This window comes from Euwallacea similis, chromosome 15, assembly GCF_039881205.1.
Source record: "Euwallacea similis isolate ESF13 chromosome 15, ESF131.1, whole genome shotgun sequence".
Lineage (NCBI taxonomy): Eukaryota > Metazoa > Arthropoda > Insecta > Coleoptera > Curculionidae > Euwallacea > Euwallacea similis.
Genome location: NC_089623.1, coordinates 3042549 through 3063900, shown reverse-complemented (window position 1 = coordinate 3063900; position 21352 = coordinate 3042549). Strand labels below are relative to the sequence as shown.

General features: G+C 32.9%; 1 protein-coding gene across 1 annotated transcript in view; it reads right to left on the bottom strand.

Moving 5' to 3' along the window:
• Positions 1–21352, bottom strand: part of LOC136413817 (limbic system-associated membrane protein-like) — a 252321-nt gene that overhangs the window by 14956 nt on the left and 216013 nt on the right. Inside the window, exons 6-8 of the mRNA XM_066397542.1 lie at positions 18399–18525; positions 6618–6729; positions 4656–4834 (exon numbers count right to left, since the gene is read on the bottom strand). Coding sequence (XP_066253639.1) covers positions 4656–4834; positions 6618–6729; positions 18399–18525 — 418 coding nt within the window. The remainder of the gene's footprint in view (positions 1–4655; positions 4835–6617; positions 6730–18398; positions 18526–21352) is intronic.

Below are 21352 nucleotides of genomic sequence, written 5' to 3'. Positions count from 1 at the left end.
CAGGAGAACACTACTTGAATTTCATTCAAAAAGAGTTACAGGGACTTCTAGAAGATGTTCCTTTAAACATTCCAATTGAAATGTACTATCAGCACGAAGGAGCTCCTGCACATTCCGCTCGATAGGTTAAGCAACATTTAGACGAAAGGTTCCTAGGGCGTTGGATTGGTCGCGGTGATCTTATTAGTTGGCCTCCAAGATTTCCAGACCTCTCACCGTTAGACTATTATTTGGGAGGATGGTTTAAAAACGAGGTGTACAAAGTAATAGTGGATATTCGAGGCACACTAATTCAACGTATTAGAAATACTGCAGTTGATGTTAAAGAAAGACTTGAAAGAATCTGGAGCGCAATAAATGCTCTCCATAGACGAAGTAGAAAATGATTAGAAGTCAATGGCGGTGTTTTTGAACATTTGTTAACATAACACTATGATAAACAAACTGTTCATTTGTGAAATTATAAAATTTATGAATTTGTTGAATTTTATATTTTAATTTTATTTACGCTATAAGTTGTAAACGAATGAAAATCAGATAACAACATTTTAGTTTTTTTACATTTATTTTTCATGTTCAATGCACTCCTGAAGTTTGGCACGATCCTCCCGACTTACCAGGTATAAAATGTGAGACATTCACTTTTAAACAACTAACACTAAAGAAATGAAAACCTACTAAAAAAGTTTCATTTTCCTTCTCTTTAAATGTCAAATATCGCAACACAACTCTTTTTAGGCAAGAATATGCTTATCAAAAATTTGAAAAAAAAATTATGTGTTTCACTCGGTGAAAACGCAAATTTGCTTCCTTAACTTACTTTGCAGCCTCATTTGCAACTTGGCTGTGAATATCGCTGCGGCAGAAATCTAAACTATTTCGTATAATTTCTTAATGAAGTGTATTAAGCTTTTCAGTTGAATTAATTCCTCGATCTTCCTCTATAACCTTCAAAGGAAATTACCCTGTTCCGAGTAGTGTCACCATGTTCAAAATGGCGTTGAATTTGTTGTAGGAATTTGAAGTCAAAGTTCGAAAGAGAGTTTGTGTCACCCGAAGACTAATCGCCTGGAGCTTTCCCAACTGAAATAAATAACCTCAAGTTAGATGGAAGCAAACACTGTACCCTATCGATTTCCATGGCTCTAGTTCCCGACCAATAATTTTTTGCAGATTACTGAGCGCCTTGTTTATTTGCAGCAATTTGTTTTCACGAAGGGCTTGAGATTTTACCCGCTGAAATTTATTAGCGTCACGGTTTCTGGTTACTGACAAAATTGCCACTAAACAAGAATAAATGAACAGTAAATATACCTTTACGGTTTTGTGTTTCACCGATATAAATGAGAAAATTTATTTGAGGCGTTTCCTTTCAATATTCTCCTGCTTTTTAAACTTTGTGCTTCTCGTATTAAATAAATCGGCTCACGTATACCGGCCCTGACAGGATTGACGTGACGATGTACTTGAAGGAGTTTGCCATTTGGAACGTTCCATCGTACGAATAAATCATTTTGCCATGACGAATAAATATTAGTAAAGGGCAAATGGGAAAACTCGGTTTGGTCGACGTATAGGTGAAACTGACTAAGAAGTTGAGATTTCCTTTTAATATATCCCGGCAGGTATAAGGTCAATCTAAATTTATTTTCCAGGTTCATGCCTGGTATATTATACAGCATGTCTCTGAAAATGATAAAACACCAAAGTTCTCAAATTGTTTTTCCAAAATAACTGTTAAACAGTTTTATCGCTTTTCACTAATTTTGGAAGAAAGAGTTACTACATTAATTGGCATGTTTTAAAGTAAGCGGGGTCTTTTTTGAAAGGAAGGAAATACTAAAAATAACATCTGGTTCTTAAAAAAAGTTTGTATTTTTGTTACCCCTGGTATAAATGACTTTAATTTTCTTTCTGTTACTAGCCGACTTCATTTTGAAACTTTTTTGTCTCGTTTAAAATTTTCATTAAACATACAGTTTAGTATTGTTGTGAAAACAACTTTAAAAAAAGGCCGACACGACCCCCAAAGTACAGAAAATTTTTTTAAAATAAATTTATTTATGTATTCAAGAAAACGGTCAACATTTTAAACATTTGTTAGAATAATTTAACAAAGTTGGTAGTTATTTAGAATTTTTTTTCCATGTTTTCATCCTGATTAAACAACGGTGATGAATTGCAAGGAATCATAAATAATTTTTTTACACACAAGCTGTATATTCAGCCAAAATTTTACGAAAGACGAAAAAGTTTCAAAATAAAGTCAGTTAGTGGAAGAGAAAAAATTGAAGTTATTCGTACAGGGGGTAACAAAAATACAAATTTTCATTTACGAACAACATTGGATATAAGTAAGTTTTCCTAGAATGCCTTTTTTAAAGAATATTTGATCAAGCGTTGTACACTCATTTTCCGGGACATCCTGTATAACATCAAAAAAGACAAGTCGCATTTATTCCCATTTCATTACATTCCATTGCTGATTAAGGCAAGAACAGTAATTATGGTATTCTCCTCATTCTAACAATTGCTTCATTAAATATCTCCTAGAAAGTTAGCGAAGCTTGAAACTTCTCCCATTCAACGAAAGCATTCAACGTCCGCATCAATTTCGAGCTCTCAGATAATCTGCTCTTTTTTTCTAACAGACATCTGGACGTTAATCAAAGATTTGATAATGTGTAACAAACGTGTTATGACCACTTGAAAGAACAGACGCTTCAAGAATCTTTTGGAAATTCGGAAAATCCATTTTATGTCCTTAGTAGTCAAAAAAGCTCTAGTTGGGGACATTCTGAGATTTATGAAGAATGAAAGTCTCTATTAGCAACTTAAACGGTTTGGACTTTAAGGTCAAACTGTTGACCTTGGACAATTGAGATAATTAACATCTTAGAATTCAAACAAAATTAGAATTAATAACAGGAGCAATATTGGATAATTGCATAAAATATTTCGCGGAAGAACTGAGTCATTGTCAAATTGTTACTGGAGACCAATTTCACTATTTATTGTAGGAATTTCAATTTTATTTCATGGAATAGTGAGTGACTTCGTTTTGTACCTATTAATTTAATTTTTTAATTTAACTATACATCCAATTTTAGTTCTCAGTATACCGTTGTATACTTTATTGAATTATCTTTTATTTGATATACTGCAATGGGTACCTTTCTATTTGAAAATAAAACATTTGCTAAGGGCAGCTAGATAGGTGTGAAAATTTGAATATCGAAAACAATACACTAAATGCCTTTTTTTAATAAAATTATACGTCTTTAAGCATTTTTTTAAAATATCGTATTTATGAAAGTTATAAACGTGTTGCAATACTTTTTACAAGCGCTGTATAACAAATTGTAATTGCGTAGAAATATACGGACAATTTCGAAGATTGACATTGGTGTCGAAAAATCCTTTACGGAAAAACGTAGGTTTTTGTATGAAAATACATGTTCACCATGACTTTTCTAATTAATTTGCTAATTTGTGACAATTATTCTAATTTATATGAAAACGATTTTTCTTTTTCAAATTACGCAATCATAAAAACCGTCCTTTGTGGTAGCGTCTGGCGACGGTCTGTAATTTAATCTCAGCACCACCTGACATAAAACTTATGTAGGGTTTTCAATAAAAAAACCTCAAAGAGCCTCCAATTTCCATAAATTTAAAGAATTCTCGCGCCATCAAAGGAAAAATGCAACGAGAAAATTAAAAAATCTGCATTCATTTAACGCCGGAACTGTAGCCTTTTATCTTTGGTCGGTGCAAGGAGGAAGTCCCATCTAAGTTACACAAAAAATGGTTAGTTCAGTAAATAAATTATAACCTTTTTTGTGAATGAAATGCTACATTTTATTCTATTTGAATTATGCAGTCTTTTCATGTTTCATAAAACAAAAAAAAAAGCATTTTTTTACAATGGGACAGCAGTTATGACTTCCTCTGTGAAATAAAACTCCATCAGGGGTCTGCTAAGCTTATTCTCATTCCGGAGGCAAAATTGCTCTTTATACATAATGAAACTACAAAAAATTCCAACCCTCCTTTTCAAAAATAAACTCTTAATTAAGGTAATAATTAAATACACATAAAACATGAAAAAAATTCGCTCTGAACGTTGTCCCTACATAATAAATTCAACCTTTGGTATTTGAGCTGACGCTTTCACAATTTTCTTTCCAAAGCAGCTCTTACATGCCGTATATTTTATTTCACAGACTTTTGTATGTAAAGAATGCTTTTGCATAAGCACAGAGGTACGCGTTTTAATATCTAGAGCTTAGATTTTCTTCAATATGCGTGGGGATGACGTTAATTAAATCCCCTTGTACTGGGCAATAATTCGAACTAAAATGTCGTTATTTATTTAAGAAAATGAAATTTGCTTTTATCTTTTAAAATTTATTGCGCACTCCTTTTCAGAGGAAATGTTATTCATAGTTATAATTCTTTTTCACTTAAAACTTCAAAGAGCTCTTGAGCTTAAAGCTTCCACGTTATTCTTATTGTTCCATTGGAAGGAACACTGGAACGGAGATGTTAAGAAGATTCATTAATTTAGCGTTTCTTGGAGATCTGTAATTTCTTTTCCTTGATTCTTTATAAGTTGAATTCGTGACTAGTTAATGTATGCAAAAGGAACTTACCATTTAAAATGTGTACATAAGTACTGGCGCCCTGCGCGTTGCTGGGCACGCACGAATAGTTTCCCGTGTGTTTGGTACCAGCACTGGTGATTGTCAGGGTACTGCTCTTTTCACTTAACTCTGTTGTCACGTTGATGCCCATATCAGTATCGTAGTTGATCATTTTATTGTTATGGTACCTGTGAAATAGAAGGCCAAATTCAATGAGAATTTTCCACAATAACTAATGTCAGAAATATCTTACTTTCCAGAATCAGTTAGGTGTATTTAGGATAAAGTAGTTGCGAAGTAAAATACGTTTCCATTGCAAAAACTGTAGGTTTATTTTATATAAAAATTAGAAAAAACTAGTTTTTAAAGGAACAATAGCTCTTTCTGATCAAACTGCAGGAAATTTTTGCAAAGCTTCCCAGAAAAATTTTTGGAATGAATTGGTTTTATGGCGTTATTCATAAGTTTATTTTTTTCTGAAATGGGAAGTCTTTGATGTCATTATAAATATTTCAAGTTTCAGTGAGAAATGGCGTGCCAGAAGAATAAATAATTCTTATACTGAATTATTCAAGAGATAATGATTTCCCAGAGCAGGTTATACGTATATGAGAAATATATTTGCGCTGAAGTGAATTTATAGATTATTCGAAATATTTCTTATTACATGAGGTATCGTCTATACATATCCAAAACAAAACGAAGAAAAAACAAAAACATTAAATGAAATATGTCAGGAAAGACTATTTTAGGTATCTGGCACTTTTTGTGAAACTGGCAATAATTCCGCGGAAATGGAAGAAATAGAGTGTTATCTGCTCTGTTTTTGATACCATGCTCTTCCTCAGTAGTCAAAGAATTACATTTTAACCCTTCTTGTACTAAAAGTCAAATGGCTCTATAGGACATAGGAATATAGTTATATATTTTTGAGAATCATTCGAAACAGGGCTTAATGAAATTTTAAATTTGAATGATTAAAAGGTGCGTTTATGGAGTAAAATCTCGCTAAAATTTCCATTTACAAACGAAAATCTTTACAAAAAAAAACGAAGTCCTAAAACCTACCGCTAGATGAAAAAAACAGAGAAAACCAATTCTCACTTTATTTTATAGAAACCTTCCGGAAAATTCAGTTAAATATTTAAATTTGTTGTTGAAAAAATTAATTTACATTTGATTGAAATTTGATGATTTGATTGACAACAAAATAGTGATTTACCTAACAAATTGGGGAAGTAATATTTTTCTGCACCCTGATTGAAGTTGCAGTCTAGAGACTGTATACTATATAGGGTATCCCAGAAACATTGATTCAATTACATACTAGCGGATAAAAGAATGGAGCTAATCTTGCCTTATAAAATTTGCTTGTATCCCTTCTTTGACAGGATTCAAAGTTTCAACTTTCAGAGGGTATCGATGTAGTTTTTTTTAATTCTGTAAATTGGAAATAAATATCACGGTTTTTGATTTACAGACTTGAAATTGTTTTTAGGGAAGTTTCTGGGTACGACAAATTCATTTAAAAGATTTATTTTAAGTTGATACATAATTTTTTTTCATTATCGATAAGTTTAATATTTGTGTGAATTCTAATAATTTTGATGCTCCTGTGTCCAAAAGGTACCTGCAAAGAAAATCGTATCTCTAACGGTTTTCGAGATATTTTCAATTTTATTTCCGATGCATTGCCCTATTAACCTGAACTAAAAAAAGTATTTTAACACCCTGTAGTGTGTGTAGTTAGGTGAGTCGCTCCATTTTTTACCATTTAGCGCCCAGTACTCATTTGTACCATTATTTTTCTGACATTCTCCATATAGTGCCATCATATTGTCATGTATTCAAGGTTATTCTCAATATTTGAAACTCTTGAAGAGTTTATTCGGCAAATATGAATTATCTATAAAATGTTTAGTTATGAATCTTAATGCACGAATGAGTCGTAATAATTAAAAACTTCCTTACCAAAATACATAAGCTGGTGGTTCCGTACTCTGCAGAACCATACATTGCAGCCGCAACCCGCTGCCTGGTTTGAGATACTTCTCCGAATGACCCTCTATGACTGCTTTTGCTTCTGCAATATAAATGAACTAAACTCGTTACTTTAGCCACAAAATAATATCAAAAAAATTGAGTAAACTCTATAATCCATCACTCTTTGCTATGGAACAAAATGGCTCATTTTATTCCTCGTCATATTCCCAAGAACAAGAAAGGGCGACATGCAATTTCATTGCTCGTAGCTTTTTTGTGGATATTCAACATTTATGAATCCAAAACGCTGGCTATATTCAAAAGTTACTGAGAGTTATTACTGCTAATAAAACTGTTTATGAAGTATTATTTTTGCTCAAAGTCTCTGGTGATGACATAAAAGGAAATTTCAGTCTTCCAGGAATGTAGAGGGAAATTTTAATTATTAAAGGGCGGAAGCCTTGACAAGAAACAAAAGCGAAACCTCCCCTTTGATTTAGTTGTTTACCTCTTGATATAAAATATGACGTTAAATATTAACATCGGTCAGTCAAAATTATGCCGACATTTCCATTTCAATGGAATGAATTCCATAAATTTTCAACTGCCAGTATCAAGTATTCCTTTATCTAGTCGTATGTTTCCCATTTCCTTTTTGGGATCCCTGTCTCTCTGCATATAAACCGCCATAATAAATATGTAAATATTTGTTATATGGATTTTTGAGTGGCGAGAAGTTTTGGTTGGACGTTCTGAATCAGCAGCTGTCGCCAATCACCCTCTTTTGGCCCCATGTTCCCTGCAGACATATGGTTATTTTTTGGATTTTCAGATAGACGGTTGCCTTTGATGATGCATTTTAAACTTATTTATAGTATATAATAAGAGTTTTCTAACACTAAAATGGAATCCGATTTGAGCATCAGAAATGAAAAAAGTCAAAAAATAACCTATAAAATTCATAGTAGGGAAGAATATAGGTAAAATTTTTAGAACCTTTGGACCCATCCAGATACATCAGTACGGTGTGACCCATCTAAGAGGGAAATACCCCTGAAACTTTTGTATTTATAACTCGATTTCACAGAACTAAGACTCAGAAGATAGAAAATAAAAAGCTCTATTTATGCTGTTAAAAGTGTTTTCTAACTCATCCGACCAAAGCCTACTATAACTTGTTTTTTATGTCAAAAATCGTAAAAAAGTTTTATGCTGTTTTTCAGAAAAAAATAAGCACCCTATTGAATTCAGCATTCTTTAAAATAGGTGCGTACCAAATTTAATAAAAAAGTAACAATTATTAACCCCTTCAGAGAAATTTGTTTTACAGTTGCAAACAATATTACTTTATCAAGATAGCCGTAAAAACAAACAAATAAAATAAATAGACTAATAAATTAACTCTAGGAAGCTTCCACTAACCCACCCTTTAATTCAACACAATTATGGTATTTTTTCAAAATGTTCCTTTAGAAATTTTTCAATTGTTGTGGAATTATTTCTTCACAAGCTTTATACATATATGCGGATTCGAAGATCTTCAATGTTGCAAAGACGCGATTTATAAACTTTATTTTTTATCGTGCCTCACAAGAAAAAATCTAAGGACGTAAGATCGGGAGATCTAGGAGGCCATTCGATTAATGGACTATTACGGCCTATCCATTTATTTCCGTAATACAAATTTAAATATCTTACACAAGCGGAATTATGAACAGAAGTGTCCTTTAATTGAAAATAATGGTTTCTCAAATAAGCAATTGGCAAATCGTTCAAAGCGTTCATCAATTCTTGCTAAAGAAATTCTAGAAAATTTGGACCATTTAAATTTCCATCCAAAAAGAAAAGTCTTATAGGAATATCGTTTAGAATACTGCACCACACGTTTACTTTTTGCGAATACTCGCTTTTACGGTTAATAACCCATTCTGGATTATTATCAGACCAATATCGAAGGTATTGCAATGAAACTACTCCATTAGTAGTAAAGGTTGCTTCATCAATAAACATAATATGTTCTAAAAATTGCCGTCATTAAGATATTTTCCCTAGCCGATAAACAAAACTCCTGGGTTTTTTCGCTAACTTTGGTATATACAAAGTATTCAAGTTAAAAGAAATAGTTTTATAGTTTATTTTTCTATACGAAATTGCCCACGCGGGGTACAAATGTACACAACATTAATGTAGGAAAAGTTAGTAGCAAATCCACAAAATAAATAGGGCGTTGAAGCAGAAATGGAAAGGTCAGATAAGACGACCCGATTGCACATGGTTCTGCTTATTGGCTTTATCAAACATATCTATGTACCAAATAGGTACACATTTATAATGCTGCGCATGTCAGAAAATATACGCACGTGCGGGCGTAGCCTGGGATGGGCGGGAAAAATAAAGGGAACTACACACACGCTTTGCTAATATACAAATCTATGATTTTTCCAAATTTTCCAGCAGAGACGACGTCAGACTCATGGGTCTCAAAGTCTTAACTACTAAGTGTATATGACCCGTTTTTGGTATACGTATACAGGGTCTTTCATAATACTACGCTATTTTTTAAGATAGTGCATCTCTCCATGATTTTAAACCTAAAAGTTTATATACAAGTATGTAGTTTGTTATAGACACAGGATGTTCAAAAAAAAAATTCTCTTGTATTTTCTTCTAGCTCCCGCACTTTTCAGGTATCTAATCGAAAATATTAAACGTAGATTATCTTTTATTGCCTTTTTCATTAGTCATGCGATATGATCGTAGGAATCTACAGGACTACTTTTTAAAGATTTAGGATCCTTTCATCACCCAAAACTTTTTCTTGTCAATGAATACGTATTCGATTTATAAAGTTTTTGTCTCAATTTTTTTAGTATCTGTCGTCAAATTCAGGTAATTTGCAAAAGTATCTAGAAAGACACATGATTTCACCATAAAAAATTTCAATGTTTCATGAATTTTTATTTAAAGTCCAGATAATAATAATGAAAATAAAGTGGTTTCTCTGTTACTTATCCGAATAACTCGAAAACCGGGAAAGAAAACGGAAAGACGCATTAAACAAGAAAGCTCCCGAGTTCCAGGAGTTCAAACTTCAAAAAATAAATAGTTAGGGGTGCGAGTTGAAAAAGTTTTGGGCGGTGAAGTGGGAAGCTACTAATTTACGCTCTAAAATAATTTGAATCTACATAAGGAATCACTTGCTGTTTATATATATATATTTTTACTTAAAGTCTTTCACAGATTTAATCCTAAAATTAATGACGTGCTAATAAAAAGCCACTGAAACACATTGACCTTGGTTCAGATGGTTGGAATATGCTGGATTGGCTCTAAAAACTTTGATTAATAGCAGAGCCAGAAACAGCAGACTATCCTGTACGTGCCAGTTGCCCATTTGAGAGTACTTATGTTGATTGCCTTTTTTGGAAACATCGCCGTCGCTGTAATGTCATCGCAGAATTGTTTCCAAATGAACTAAGCCGTTGTACACTTTTCTACGATAGGGGGAATTAACTAGTGGTTTGCCATGAATTGTGGGGGTTTATAGAACAAATCGAGGTTAAACAAAACAAGGAATAGACTAAAAAATTATCGTAACCATCTTCCGTAAATTCTGCAAAAGCAAGTCTAGAGAGTTGAGAACTCTGAGAAATCTGCTATGAAACCTGCAATTTATATTTATTCTCTACTCTAATATATCATATTAGAGTTTTATTGAAAAGGATTAACAATCATCAATGTTCTTAATCTAAATACGGAAAGTGAAATTTATACACTACCTTCCATAAGTATTTACCCACCTTAAATTTTTCATCTAATCATAAATATATAAAGTTAATGAAATAATGAAAAAAGAACAATATTTGGAAATTGTTAAGAAACAAATATTACCCTCTGGACACCGTATTTTCGGACAGAAATTTATTTTCCAACAGGACAATGATCCGAAACATAACTCCAAACTGTGCAAATCTTATTTAAATCAATTAAAAACCGAAAATGAACTTGAGATGATGGAGTGGCCACCACAGTCGCCTGACCTTAATCCCATTGAATTATTGTAGAATGAACTCAACAGTAGGATAAGAAGCGAGCGTCCATCATCTCAGAAATCTCTATGAAGGATGTTGCAAGAAGCATGGCGTTTAATATCAAGTGAAACACTAATAAAGTTATTTGAAATAATTCCACGGTTATGTGCAGTAGTTATAAAAATTAAAGGTGGTCATATTGATGAGGCTAATGTTTAAGACTAAGTTTGGAAATAAAGACAATTTATATTCAAAATAAGTTTTAAATAATATCTGTAGTGTAAACCTTAAGATATAATGTGATTAGATCAAAATCGTGAGGTGGGCAAATACTTATAGAAGATAGTGTATATTATCAAAGGCAAAATTTGAAAATGTTAACAACACGAAGAAACTATTTCACATTTTCAAGATGTGTTAAAATTATATTGGGGAAACCTCCGTAATTTTATTACTGTATCTTTTAAGAACGTAAATTTTATTCGAATCTTATTTTGATAAATATTTTAAGATTCGCATGTGAGTTTGATCTTCTACGCCTGTTCGGAGCTACGAAATTCCCCTACCATTACAAAAGCACATTTCTTAGAAATTGTGCGAATGTAACAATTGGGCCGCAAACAAGCCCCTCTTATTTCTCATTTAAATATATTTTATAAACAAGGTCCTAAACCTTTCCTGGGATTGCTCCATCCGTTTATAAAGGTTCATTTGCATTCCAATTTAGGTTAAGCATTGCCAGGGCCTCAGTGTTTTACGAAATGAATTTAAGGTCGAGCTGTAAAACGACGACAGTGTGGATAGTGCGGAATTGGCTATTATTCTTCCCATTACTCATAGTACTTTTATTCATCCAACAATTGTTTAATTTGGAACAAAGCTTGTATTGAAATGGTTCGAAATTTTTTCTTCTTTTCTTCTTTTTGTCAAGTTGATTTAAACCGACTTAAAGTGCAAATATTTGAAAAACCAATTAGAAGTCGTCAAAACTCGAAATTGGAACAAAAACAACAATACAGTGTTTAATTAAGAGCAGTGGAACAATTCCACGTTATTAGAAATTAAAATTGAATTTTCAGGCAGTGAAAACAGGGTGAACTTTAAATTAATACAGGAATGAAAATGCATGAGGCCGCGTTCCCAGGAAGTGTATTAAGGAAGCTGCGATGTATTATTGTCTGGAATACATTCCCTTGGAAGCCCTTTTGCATTGTGCCTGGATGTACGTGGTTTTTGCCCGGACCGCGTTATATCCGAGGAGGATTAAAAACTTGCCTGTCAGTATGAAAAATTATTGCTAGGACTTTTAAAGTTTCGGGGTGAGAGATACTCGAACAATTTATTAGAAACAACACTCAAGGGATGGGAACTTAATCTTCATTCCTACGTTGCTTTTCCCCGGGGAAGGTGCGGAACAATGAAGGTTGAAAAACTACAAGAGATGGTTACACGGATATTTCTAATATAAAGGCAAGAGGTGACGTGAAATACTGCGCAGTTTGCTCAAAATTAAGCTAAGTAATTCATTTCATATCATTCAACTTTATCTTTCCTAAAGTGAGGCACACAAAGACAGTCACAAGAACTGGAACAGGAAGTTGTAAATAAAAGCATAGGTATTTACAAGTTTTTAGGATCTGCAGGATGCAGGCAGCCTCACTGAATATTGGCAGGGATAAAGTCCTAACCTTTGTTCATAAGAAAATAAATCAGCTTAGGGACGACGTCAAAGGGGGGCCACGAAAAATAACAGTTACATGCACTGGGACAAGTTTTAAAGAAGAACAGCTTTTATTATTGCTGGAATATGCAAGATACACATAGTCTCGTTAAAAGTTTGCAGAAATGTAGCCCAAATCTCTATTCACATGGAAAAAGTTAGTCAAATGATGCTGTGAAAGACAGTTTCCTTCGACGTTCCATGTAAAGAAAATCCAAAGTACTGGCACAGGAAGTTGCAAAAGGGAGCATAAGTATTTACAATTTTCTAGAATCTGAAAGATACGGGGGGCCTTTTTTATATGATAAAAAATGAGCTAAATGATGTCGTGAAAGAAAAGAATATGCGGGGTTTTCCTATAATGGAAATCGAAAGTACTGGAAGATGAAGTGGCGAATGGCAGCATATTTAAAAATTTCAAGAATCTGCAAAATACATGCAAGCTCACATAATCCTGGCAAAGGTCAAGTCCTAACAGTCTCTAAGGACACAAATCAAGACAAGGGCGTGTGGGGATTTTTTTAAAGATAGTCACAGGCACTGTCATTTAAAATTGCTAAAAAAAGTTTTAAACTTTGTACAATCTAAAATAGAGAAATATCATTGACGATCCTTTGCAGGAATTAGACCCAATCGTTGTTTATGTGGAAACAAACAATTTCAATGATATTGTCAAGGACAGATTCGTGCAAGGCGTGTGAAACAGAGACATGTAGGTATCATGTACAGATAATTACTAATACTGGAACATGAAGGAGCAAATGGGAATATTCTCACATTTAACATACAGGAATATAGTTTTAATCTTTGTTTATAATTCAAAATTTATCTCTGTGATCTAATAGAAAAGAGAGGCGAGCAGAGTGGTAAAATAACATTTTGCCCTAAACCGTAACGTTTGAAAACTTTTCGTTTTGTGTTATATCATTTTCGGACTCAGATAAGGTTATTAGAGCCTAAAGTTCGTTTACTATAAAAGCAGACTGATGTCTCAAATGAGAATTAATTGTTGTCAACAATACAATAAATATAGCTTTATCTTTGTTCACTGCAATGCGATTTGCGTGCCTAGTTGTCCCGTTTTCGGGCCAACCTAATGCAGAGCGTGGACATAAATTTTCAAAATTTTGAACGAAAAATTTGCTTTTTGTGTATTTCTTATTTTTCGATTATTTTCTCTAGACTCATTATTGTTTTACATTAAAATTTCTTCTTTTAAGAACAAATCTGCGAAATAATGTCGAAACAGTTAAATAGTCGATGTAAACAACTCGTTCCATCTTTAATTCAATATTTTGAACTGGAGCGAGATAACGATTCCTTATTGCCTTTAACCTCTGTACAAGAATTAATTTTATTCTGCGTATATTATTAAAATTAAAAAGTTAATTAAAAAACTTGGTAAACAAATATTCTTACAGAGTATAGCTACAGCACTTAACTTGGAACATTCTAGTATTGTGGTAATTTCCAAAACAATGAAATCTAGCGAACCACTCATATCACCCAAGAAAAAACGTAATAGGGTAAGGAAAGTCATTCATGACTTAACTTTAGACACTAGCAAAATTCGTAAAACTATTTATGATTTGTATATATAAAAATAACTTTTAAAAACTTATCATTAGTTGTGTTTCTGCTAATATCTCTAATCAAACCACTAAAGACACCACTAATTTTTGAATTCTGAGCATATACAGGATGTTTAGAAAAGTTGGTACAAAACTTAAAGAGATGAATGTAGAGCCAAAAATAATAAAAAAAGTTCCTATAAACATTAGTCCAAAGGAGAACCATTACTGAGATATGGTCCTCCAAAAGAGTTCTATTATTTGGATATTTTTTAAAATAACTTTCTTTTTGATTAAAATAATGGAATAAAAATTGTAGGTAATAGTCATCCCGTAAGGGTTTTTTTACCCATATACAAGGTGTTTCTGAACGTAGTACCATAAATTCAACTACGTATTCTAGGTCCTAAAACATGACGAAAACTTCATATAAACCTATATCGAAAAACGCTTCGTTTTCGAAATACAGGGTGTGAAAAGTTGGTTTATGATTATGGTTTTTTATAAATATTTTCGAAACTATTCGAGATTAAGTAATGAAATTTTATACCTTATTGCAACTTTTTGTGCTCTTTCTGAATTTTTAGAAGGAAATTGCTACATTTTAGCAGGGGCGGATAGCACGGGGGGGTAGTGCTTAAAAAGTGTCTATACTTTTTTGTACTTTATTTTATTGGCGATTTTATAAGAAAAATATTAAATTTGAAGATTTTTACACAAAAAAGGTACTCTTGTTGAAAATCAAAATATTCAACAGTTTTCGAGAAAATTGAGATTTAATAAATCGGTGGATGGTACGATTCATAAACATCAAATTTAAAACTGCGTTGGCTTTGAAATGAAACTGAAAAATTTGTTTCACACCTGCGTACATAACAACATTTATTAATAAAGTTTAGTGGTTTTTCGTTCCCGAACATTTTGTTATTTCAACTATTGTTAAAGAAAATGAATACTTTTTCTAATGCAGAGTACACAGATATGTTGTTAACATTAGGTGAGTGCTATGGAAATAGTCAAGAAACTGTCCGACGATATGCGGAAAAGTTTCCTAATCGGAACTGTCCAAATCGACGAACAATTTTAGCAGTTGAAAGGCGTTGTCGTGAAACTGGGTTCATCAAACCCAAAGGAAGTAATATTGGACGAAGGCGTACAGTGAGAACAGCTAGGAAGGAGGAAGAAATTTTAGAAATTTTGCAAAATAATCCCGCAATTAGTATTAGACGAGTAGCACTGCAAACAAATATTTCACCTGCAGTAGCATGGAGAATTGTCAAAGAACAACAACTTCACCCGTTTCATCTGCGCCAGGTACAAGAACTTCTTCCAGACGATTTCGGTCCTCGACTAGAATTTTCTGAATGGTTATTAGCCCAAAATGACAATGACCCAACTTTTATGTCAAGGATCATATTCACAGATGAGGCTACTTTCACACGGGCTGGTATTTTTAACACGCACAATTCACATATTTGGGCAGAAGAAAATCCCAAAGCAACCAGAGTTACGCATTACCAGCATTCTTTTAAAATTAATGTTTGGGCTTCAACTTTAAGTAATAGAATTATTGGCTACCATTTTTTTTCGGAAAATTTAAATGCAAATAGGTACTGCGCATTCCTGCGGAATGATTTTTTTGAGTTCCTTGAAGATATTCCCCTTGAAACAAGGCGAAGACTTTGGTTTATGCATGATGGAGCTCCTCCTCACTATGGTAGAGAGCCTAGGCAATGGCTGCATACTCATTTTCCCAACAGATGGATCGGTCGTGGCATTGATGCACCCATTCATTGGCCTCCTAGGTCCCCAGACTTAAACCCACTTGATTTTACCGTCTGGGGACAATTAAAAAGTAATGTGTACTCTACTCCAGTAGAGACCCTAGAAGATCTACAATACCGTGTTCAACAGGCTTTCCAACAATTACTTCATCAACCGAGAACAATGTTTTCTTTGCAGAAAAGGCTGCGAGCATGTGTACAGGCCAACGGTGGATACTTTGAGAATGTGTTAACTGGGTTTTAATTGTAATATTTATAGTTTATTATTCTTCGATGTACGAAAATGTCAAATACATTTAATGTTTCATTTCAAAGCCAACGCAGTTTTAAATTTGATGTTTATGAATCGTACCATCCACCGATTTATTAAATCTCAATTTTCTCGAAAACTGTTGAATATTTTGATTTTCAACAAGAGTACCTTTTTTGTGTAAAAATCTTCAAATTTAATATTTTTCTTATAAAATCGCCAATAAAATAAAGTACAAAAAAGTATAGACACTTTTTAAGCACTACCCCCCCGTGCTATCCGCCCCTGCTAAAATGTAGCAATTTCCTTCTAAAAATTCAGAAAGAGCACAAAAAGTTGCAATAAGGTATAAAATTTCATTACTTAATCTCGAATAGTTTCGAAAATATTTATAAAAAACCATAATCATAAACCAACTTTTCACACCCTGTATTTCGAAAACAAAGCGTTTTTCGATATAGGTTTATATGAAGTTTTCGTCATGTTTTCGGACCTAGAATACGTAGCTGAATTTATGGTACTACGTTCAGAAACACCTTGTATACATATATTTAAAAAATTATTATTTCCAAGTAAACTACGTAGAATTCGCAAAAAAGTAGAGATATTTTTTCTTTAAAAAGTCTAATTCATTTTAAATTAATATTAGTTTCATTATAATTCAAAGGAATTTAATAAATTCGAAAAATTTCTATCTGTGTTAGAAGACCACTCTTATTTATAGTTGATTATGATGAACTTTGTTATAGTTAAAGACCCTTACGGTATGATTATTATTTACAATTTTCATTCCATTATCTCAATCAGAAAGAAAGTTATTTTAAAAAATATCCAAATGATAGAACCCCTTTGGAGGACCATATCTCAGTAACGGTGTTCCGTTGGGCCACCGTTTATAGAAACTTCTTTCACCATTTTTGGCTTTACATTCACCTTATTAAATTTTGTACCAATTTTTCCAAACATCCTGTATATTTTACATTTAATTTACTAATATAATGTAGATATTAAGGAAAACAAGTTACGTTAAATACTCTTTTGGATGAAGTTAAACGAATAAAACTGTTCAGTGGCTGTCATTCATCATTTCGCATTTAATTAAATGAAATTGGTTTACAATAGCTAAAAGACGACCCAAGAAGAGGACTCATGGAACTTCCAAAAGTAGCAGTAAAACGTGTCGAATTGCTATAATCTACATGCATGAGAAAAAAGAAGGCTTACGGCAATTCGTTTTTTTAGACGAAACATGTTTTTTTCAGAACGAAACAATTAGTCATTCCTGGCAAGATGACAATATAAAACGTGTTAGAAAAATTAAAGAAGACGGTAAAAGACATGTTTCATTCACAGTAAGGTAAAGCGAATTTAAAAAATAAAATAATTTTTTTAATTCAGACTTATCATTCTTCTTGTTTGAACCGAAAATGATTTTATCGAAGGTGCAGAAATCATATTTTCGTCGAAAACGCAGCTCACCGGCTATCATGGTTACATGAATAGGGACAATTTTCTCAAATGGTTTGAAGATCGTTTGTTAAAAAATTTAACTGAACCATTAGTTATTATCATTGACAATGCTCCATATTACAGTATGCTGTTAGAGAAAATATCAAATCGAACATGGAATAAATCCAATATTTAGAATTGGCTGCGTCCATAAAAATATACGACATTTAACGAATATGTTTAAAAGTGAACTTTTAAACATTGTTGTTAGGCAGATATAATATTTGAAAACAGTATTATTGATTATTTAAACATTTACATTGTAGGAATAAACCTCCAGAAAAATAAGTTGTTGAGGATCTAATGGAAAATATGGGCATACGGTCTTGAGACTTCCATCGTATCAAAACATTTTTAATGGAATTGAAAAAATATGGGAATTGCGAAAAATTACTATAATCGACATGTTGGTCGAGATGCTAATAAGGAAATCGATTGTCTTAATATGTGGCATAAAACATTTGCAACAATTATTCTACAAATCTACAAAAAACAGTAATACATAATGACAAAATTATTAATCAGTTGCATGAAAGGTAGCACATTCAGAATCAAGACGAACTCTTATCCCTAATTATCAATGAAAATGAACATTGCTACAACAGCGAAAGTGATTTCGTGTCAGATTGTTAGATAAAAATTTAATTTAAAATATTTACGTTATTGCTTTTTTAAGCTTATTTAAGCAAAAAGCATTAAAGTAACTTTCAAGTAGCTTCATATTGCTTATTATGTAATGTTTGTATACGTGTCTATTACTAGTAAAATTCAATTTAATCCGAGAAGCTCCGAAATTTTATCAGGCTTGGCAACATTGCGTGTTATTTATGCGATGACATCAGTTTGCTTTTATACTAAGCGGATCATACATATATTATAGGATGAGAACCAGTATCATACTTACCTACTACGTTAAGGTGTATAAAAATACTGATTGCGGGATGCGAAGACACTTGGCATTCATAAAGGCCCGCGTCCCTCTGCTGGACAAACTTAATTTGTAACGTCCAGTCCTGGAAGGCAAGAAAAACCTGAACTAGGGTTATCGTGATTTAAATTAAATTTAAAGAATTAGACACCTACGATATCAACCTCCTTTATTACCATTACTAGACTAAGTAATACGGCAATCACAAGTGTTATTTCTCAGACTTAACATATCGTAAAATATCCGACTCCAAGTGAAAATCGCAGTGCCAAGGGCCCTCGAAATTTAGTTCATATTTCATGAAAGTGGTGCTTCCATTGCACTTAAAATGTATCTCACACTTGACGTAACATGAATTGCTGCATGTATGGGTCAGAGAAGATAAAACGTGCGGTAGCAGGAAAACAAACGAGAATCCCGACAATAGACGTGAAACCTTGGCAAAAGGCTCAAACATCTGAGGATGATTTCTTTATGTTTGACCGCTTCAGCCTCATTCAAAAGCCTTTAAGCCTCTAGAATAATAAATTACAGCCGAACGATTCAATTGAAAGGTAAATAAATGAAACAATGACCAAATGGAAAAGGCGCTAAGATGAGACTGAATAAAATCCCATCATCGGATAAATGGAAACCATTATCGCACACGTATGCGCGTTTATTTCCATTTATCTGCATTACTTATTGAATCCGAAAGATCACCAATAGAATCGAGCCTTTTCGATTGATCTGTGTTAAAGGTTTCTATTCAATAAAGTTTAACTGCAAGAACTTGGGGGAAATCTCGAAGTCTCCTTAAGAAAAACGAGCTGAAATTAGGACTTAAAAATTCAGCGTCGCCAGGGGACTTCGGAGATTAACTTCTCAATAAATGGCTGCTCCAATCTGAGTATGAGATCGTAAATCATTCTATCCTTTCGGTATTTTAAAGCTTGAGATAAGATCTTGAAGAAGTTTTGCCGGAATTTCCTTGGAAATATCGGTTGTAATATGAATTATTTTGCAGTTTATAAAGAATAGTGGCTACTGAATTGGAAGGCATATACACTGTTCTGCACTTTCATGAAATCGTTATTCATTTTCTGGATGTTCCCAGTAAGAATATGGAATGGAATGTGTGTGGATACCTCAGAGTTCACGAAAAATCCCTATACATTTTCCTCTCTAATTCCGTCAAATATGCGCCGGAAAGTTTTAACATTCTTTTCTCATAAAAGTCCGTAATTGTCTAAAAATTTCTTTTTAATTTAGTCAAAAATCGAGAAAAATTCTACTTTGTGTCTTTGAGTTTATAAAATTCCTGCATATAAGATTAGAGTTGATTGCCCATCTTATATTTCATTCGATTACTCAAATCAAAAACCCAAGGAATTTCCTAAAAATTCCACCTCAAGAAATTTGTAATTTCTCAATAATGTGAGTCAAGAATCGAAAAGTTTTGCTTTAGGACACGTCGGGTTGGTGAAAATCCCAAAAATCTGTTTCGAGGTTAGCCAAACAGAGCAGAAACACCTAACATTTTCTCCCTATTATTCAGTTCAAAAGCCACATTGTTCCCCAGAAAGTTTGGAATGTGCCCCAAAATTTTCGCCTAACGTGAGTAAAGAAAACCTTTCTGTTGTATCAATTTGAGTTGTGAAAAATACTTAAAATGTCTCCCAAGATGGGTCACTTTTAAAAAAATCCCCAACATTTTCTCTGTATGGTGGGGTTAGCTCAAGAAATAAAAAATATATAAAAATTACAAATATTACTCTCAAGAAAGTCCGTGATTGAAAAAGTTTCTTTTTTGCGACATTTTGAGTTGACGAATGACTCAAAAATTTCTATCGAGATTTTCCAGAAAATCTAAAAAATTTTTTTTTGTTTAGTTTGATTTGTATTGAATTGTTAGACAATTGCTGATCTTACTGGGGGAAAATTTTTAGACATTTCAATGAACTTTATACGCACACATTCAAATACTTGTTAATCCAATAATTAATAAGTCAAAAATAAAGTGTGTTTCATACAGGTATAAATTATGTTACGTACTAAACACGTGCCATAAGGCAACAATACTGCTGAGTCCAAAGATAAAAGCAAAGAAATATGAGGCCACTACAATCATAACAGCGCCATCATATCATCCTAAGGACCTTTTTAAATAAAATGGGCATATCCATCCTAATGAATAATGCATATCCAACGTCGTCGTGTCGAGTTCGATCTCGTCTTTATTAATGATCCTCTTTGCCATTAATTAGGCCGGCCTTTCTCCAGAACCGGCATAAATCAGTCCGATCCGCCTTTATGCCTTCCTTCGTCGAGTGTGCGTGCTGGATTTCAAAACCAAAGGAAGGGCAAGATAAAGAGTCTCTTTTGACAGTGGCGGACACTTCGAGATGACAAAACGCTTTCGAGGGTCTTCAGGTTATTATGATTGAGGCTTGACGATGAGAGTATGCTAATATATGCTATTTATAAGAATTTTCAATATTTGGTGACAAGTTAAGTTCATAAAACTAACCTTTTCCTATATACATTACTTAATTTATACCTGTTATTAAATCACTACTTTGCAATAATTAATGGCTATAACGTATATTTGCATGGCGATAAATACTAATTTGGTCAAAATTAATTTTCTGCACCCGTTTATTAGATATTAAGCTGTCCAGGATGAATGGCTCACATAATTAATAACCTTGAGATTATTAATTAGGGAGTTGCTACTAGCGTTGAACAATGAGAATAAAAGAGGAAAAAGTTTCTTGTTTTGTTAACGTTTAATTTTTTATGACATTTAAGAAAAATACAGTAAACAGGAAATTGATGGCGATAGGAGTATTCGGCTTACTAGTGTGTTAAAAGATATTTGTTGAAACCTCCATTCCAGTTATTGCCTAAAACCGCAGAACAGTTTCAGAGACCCACATAATTAGGTGTTA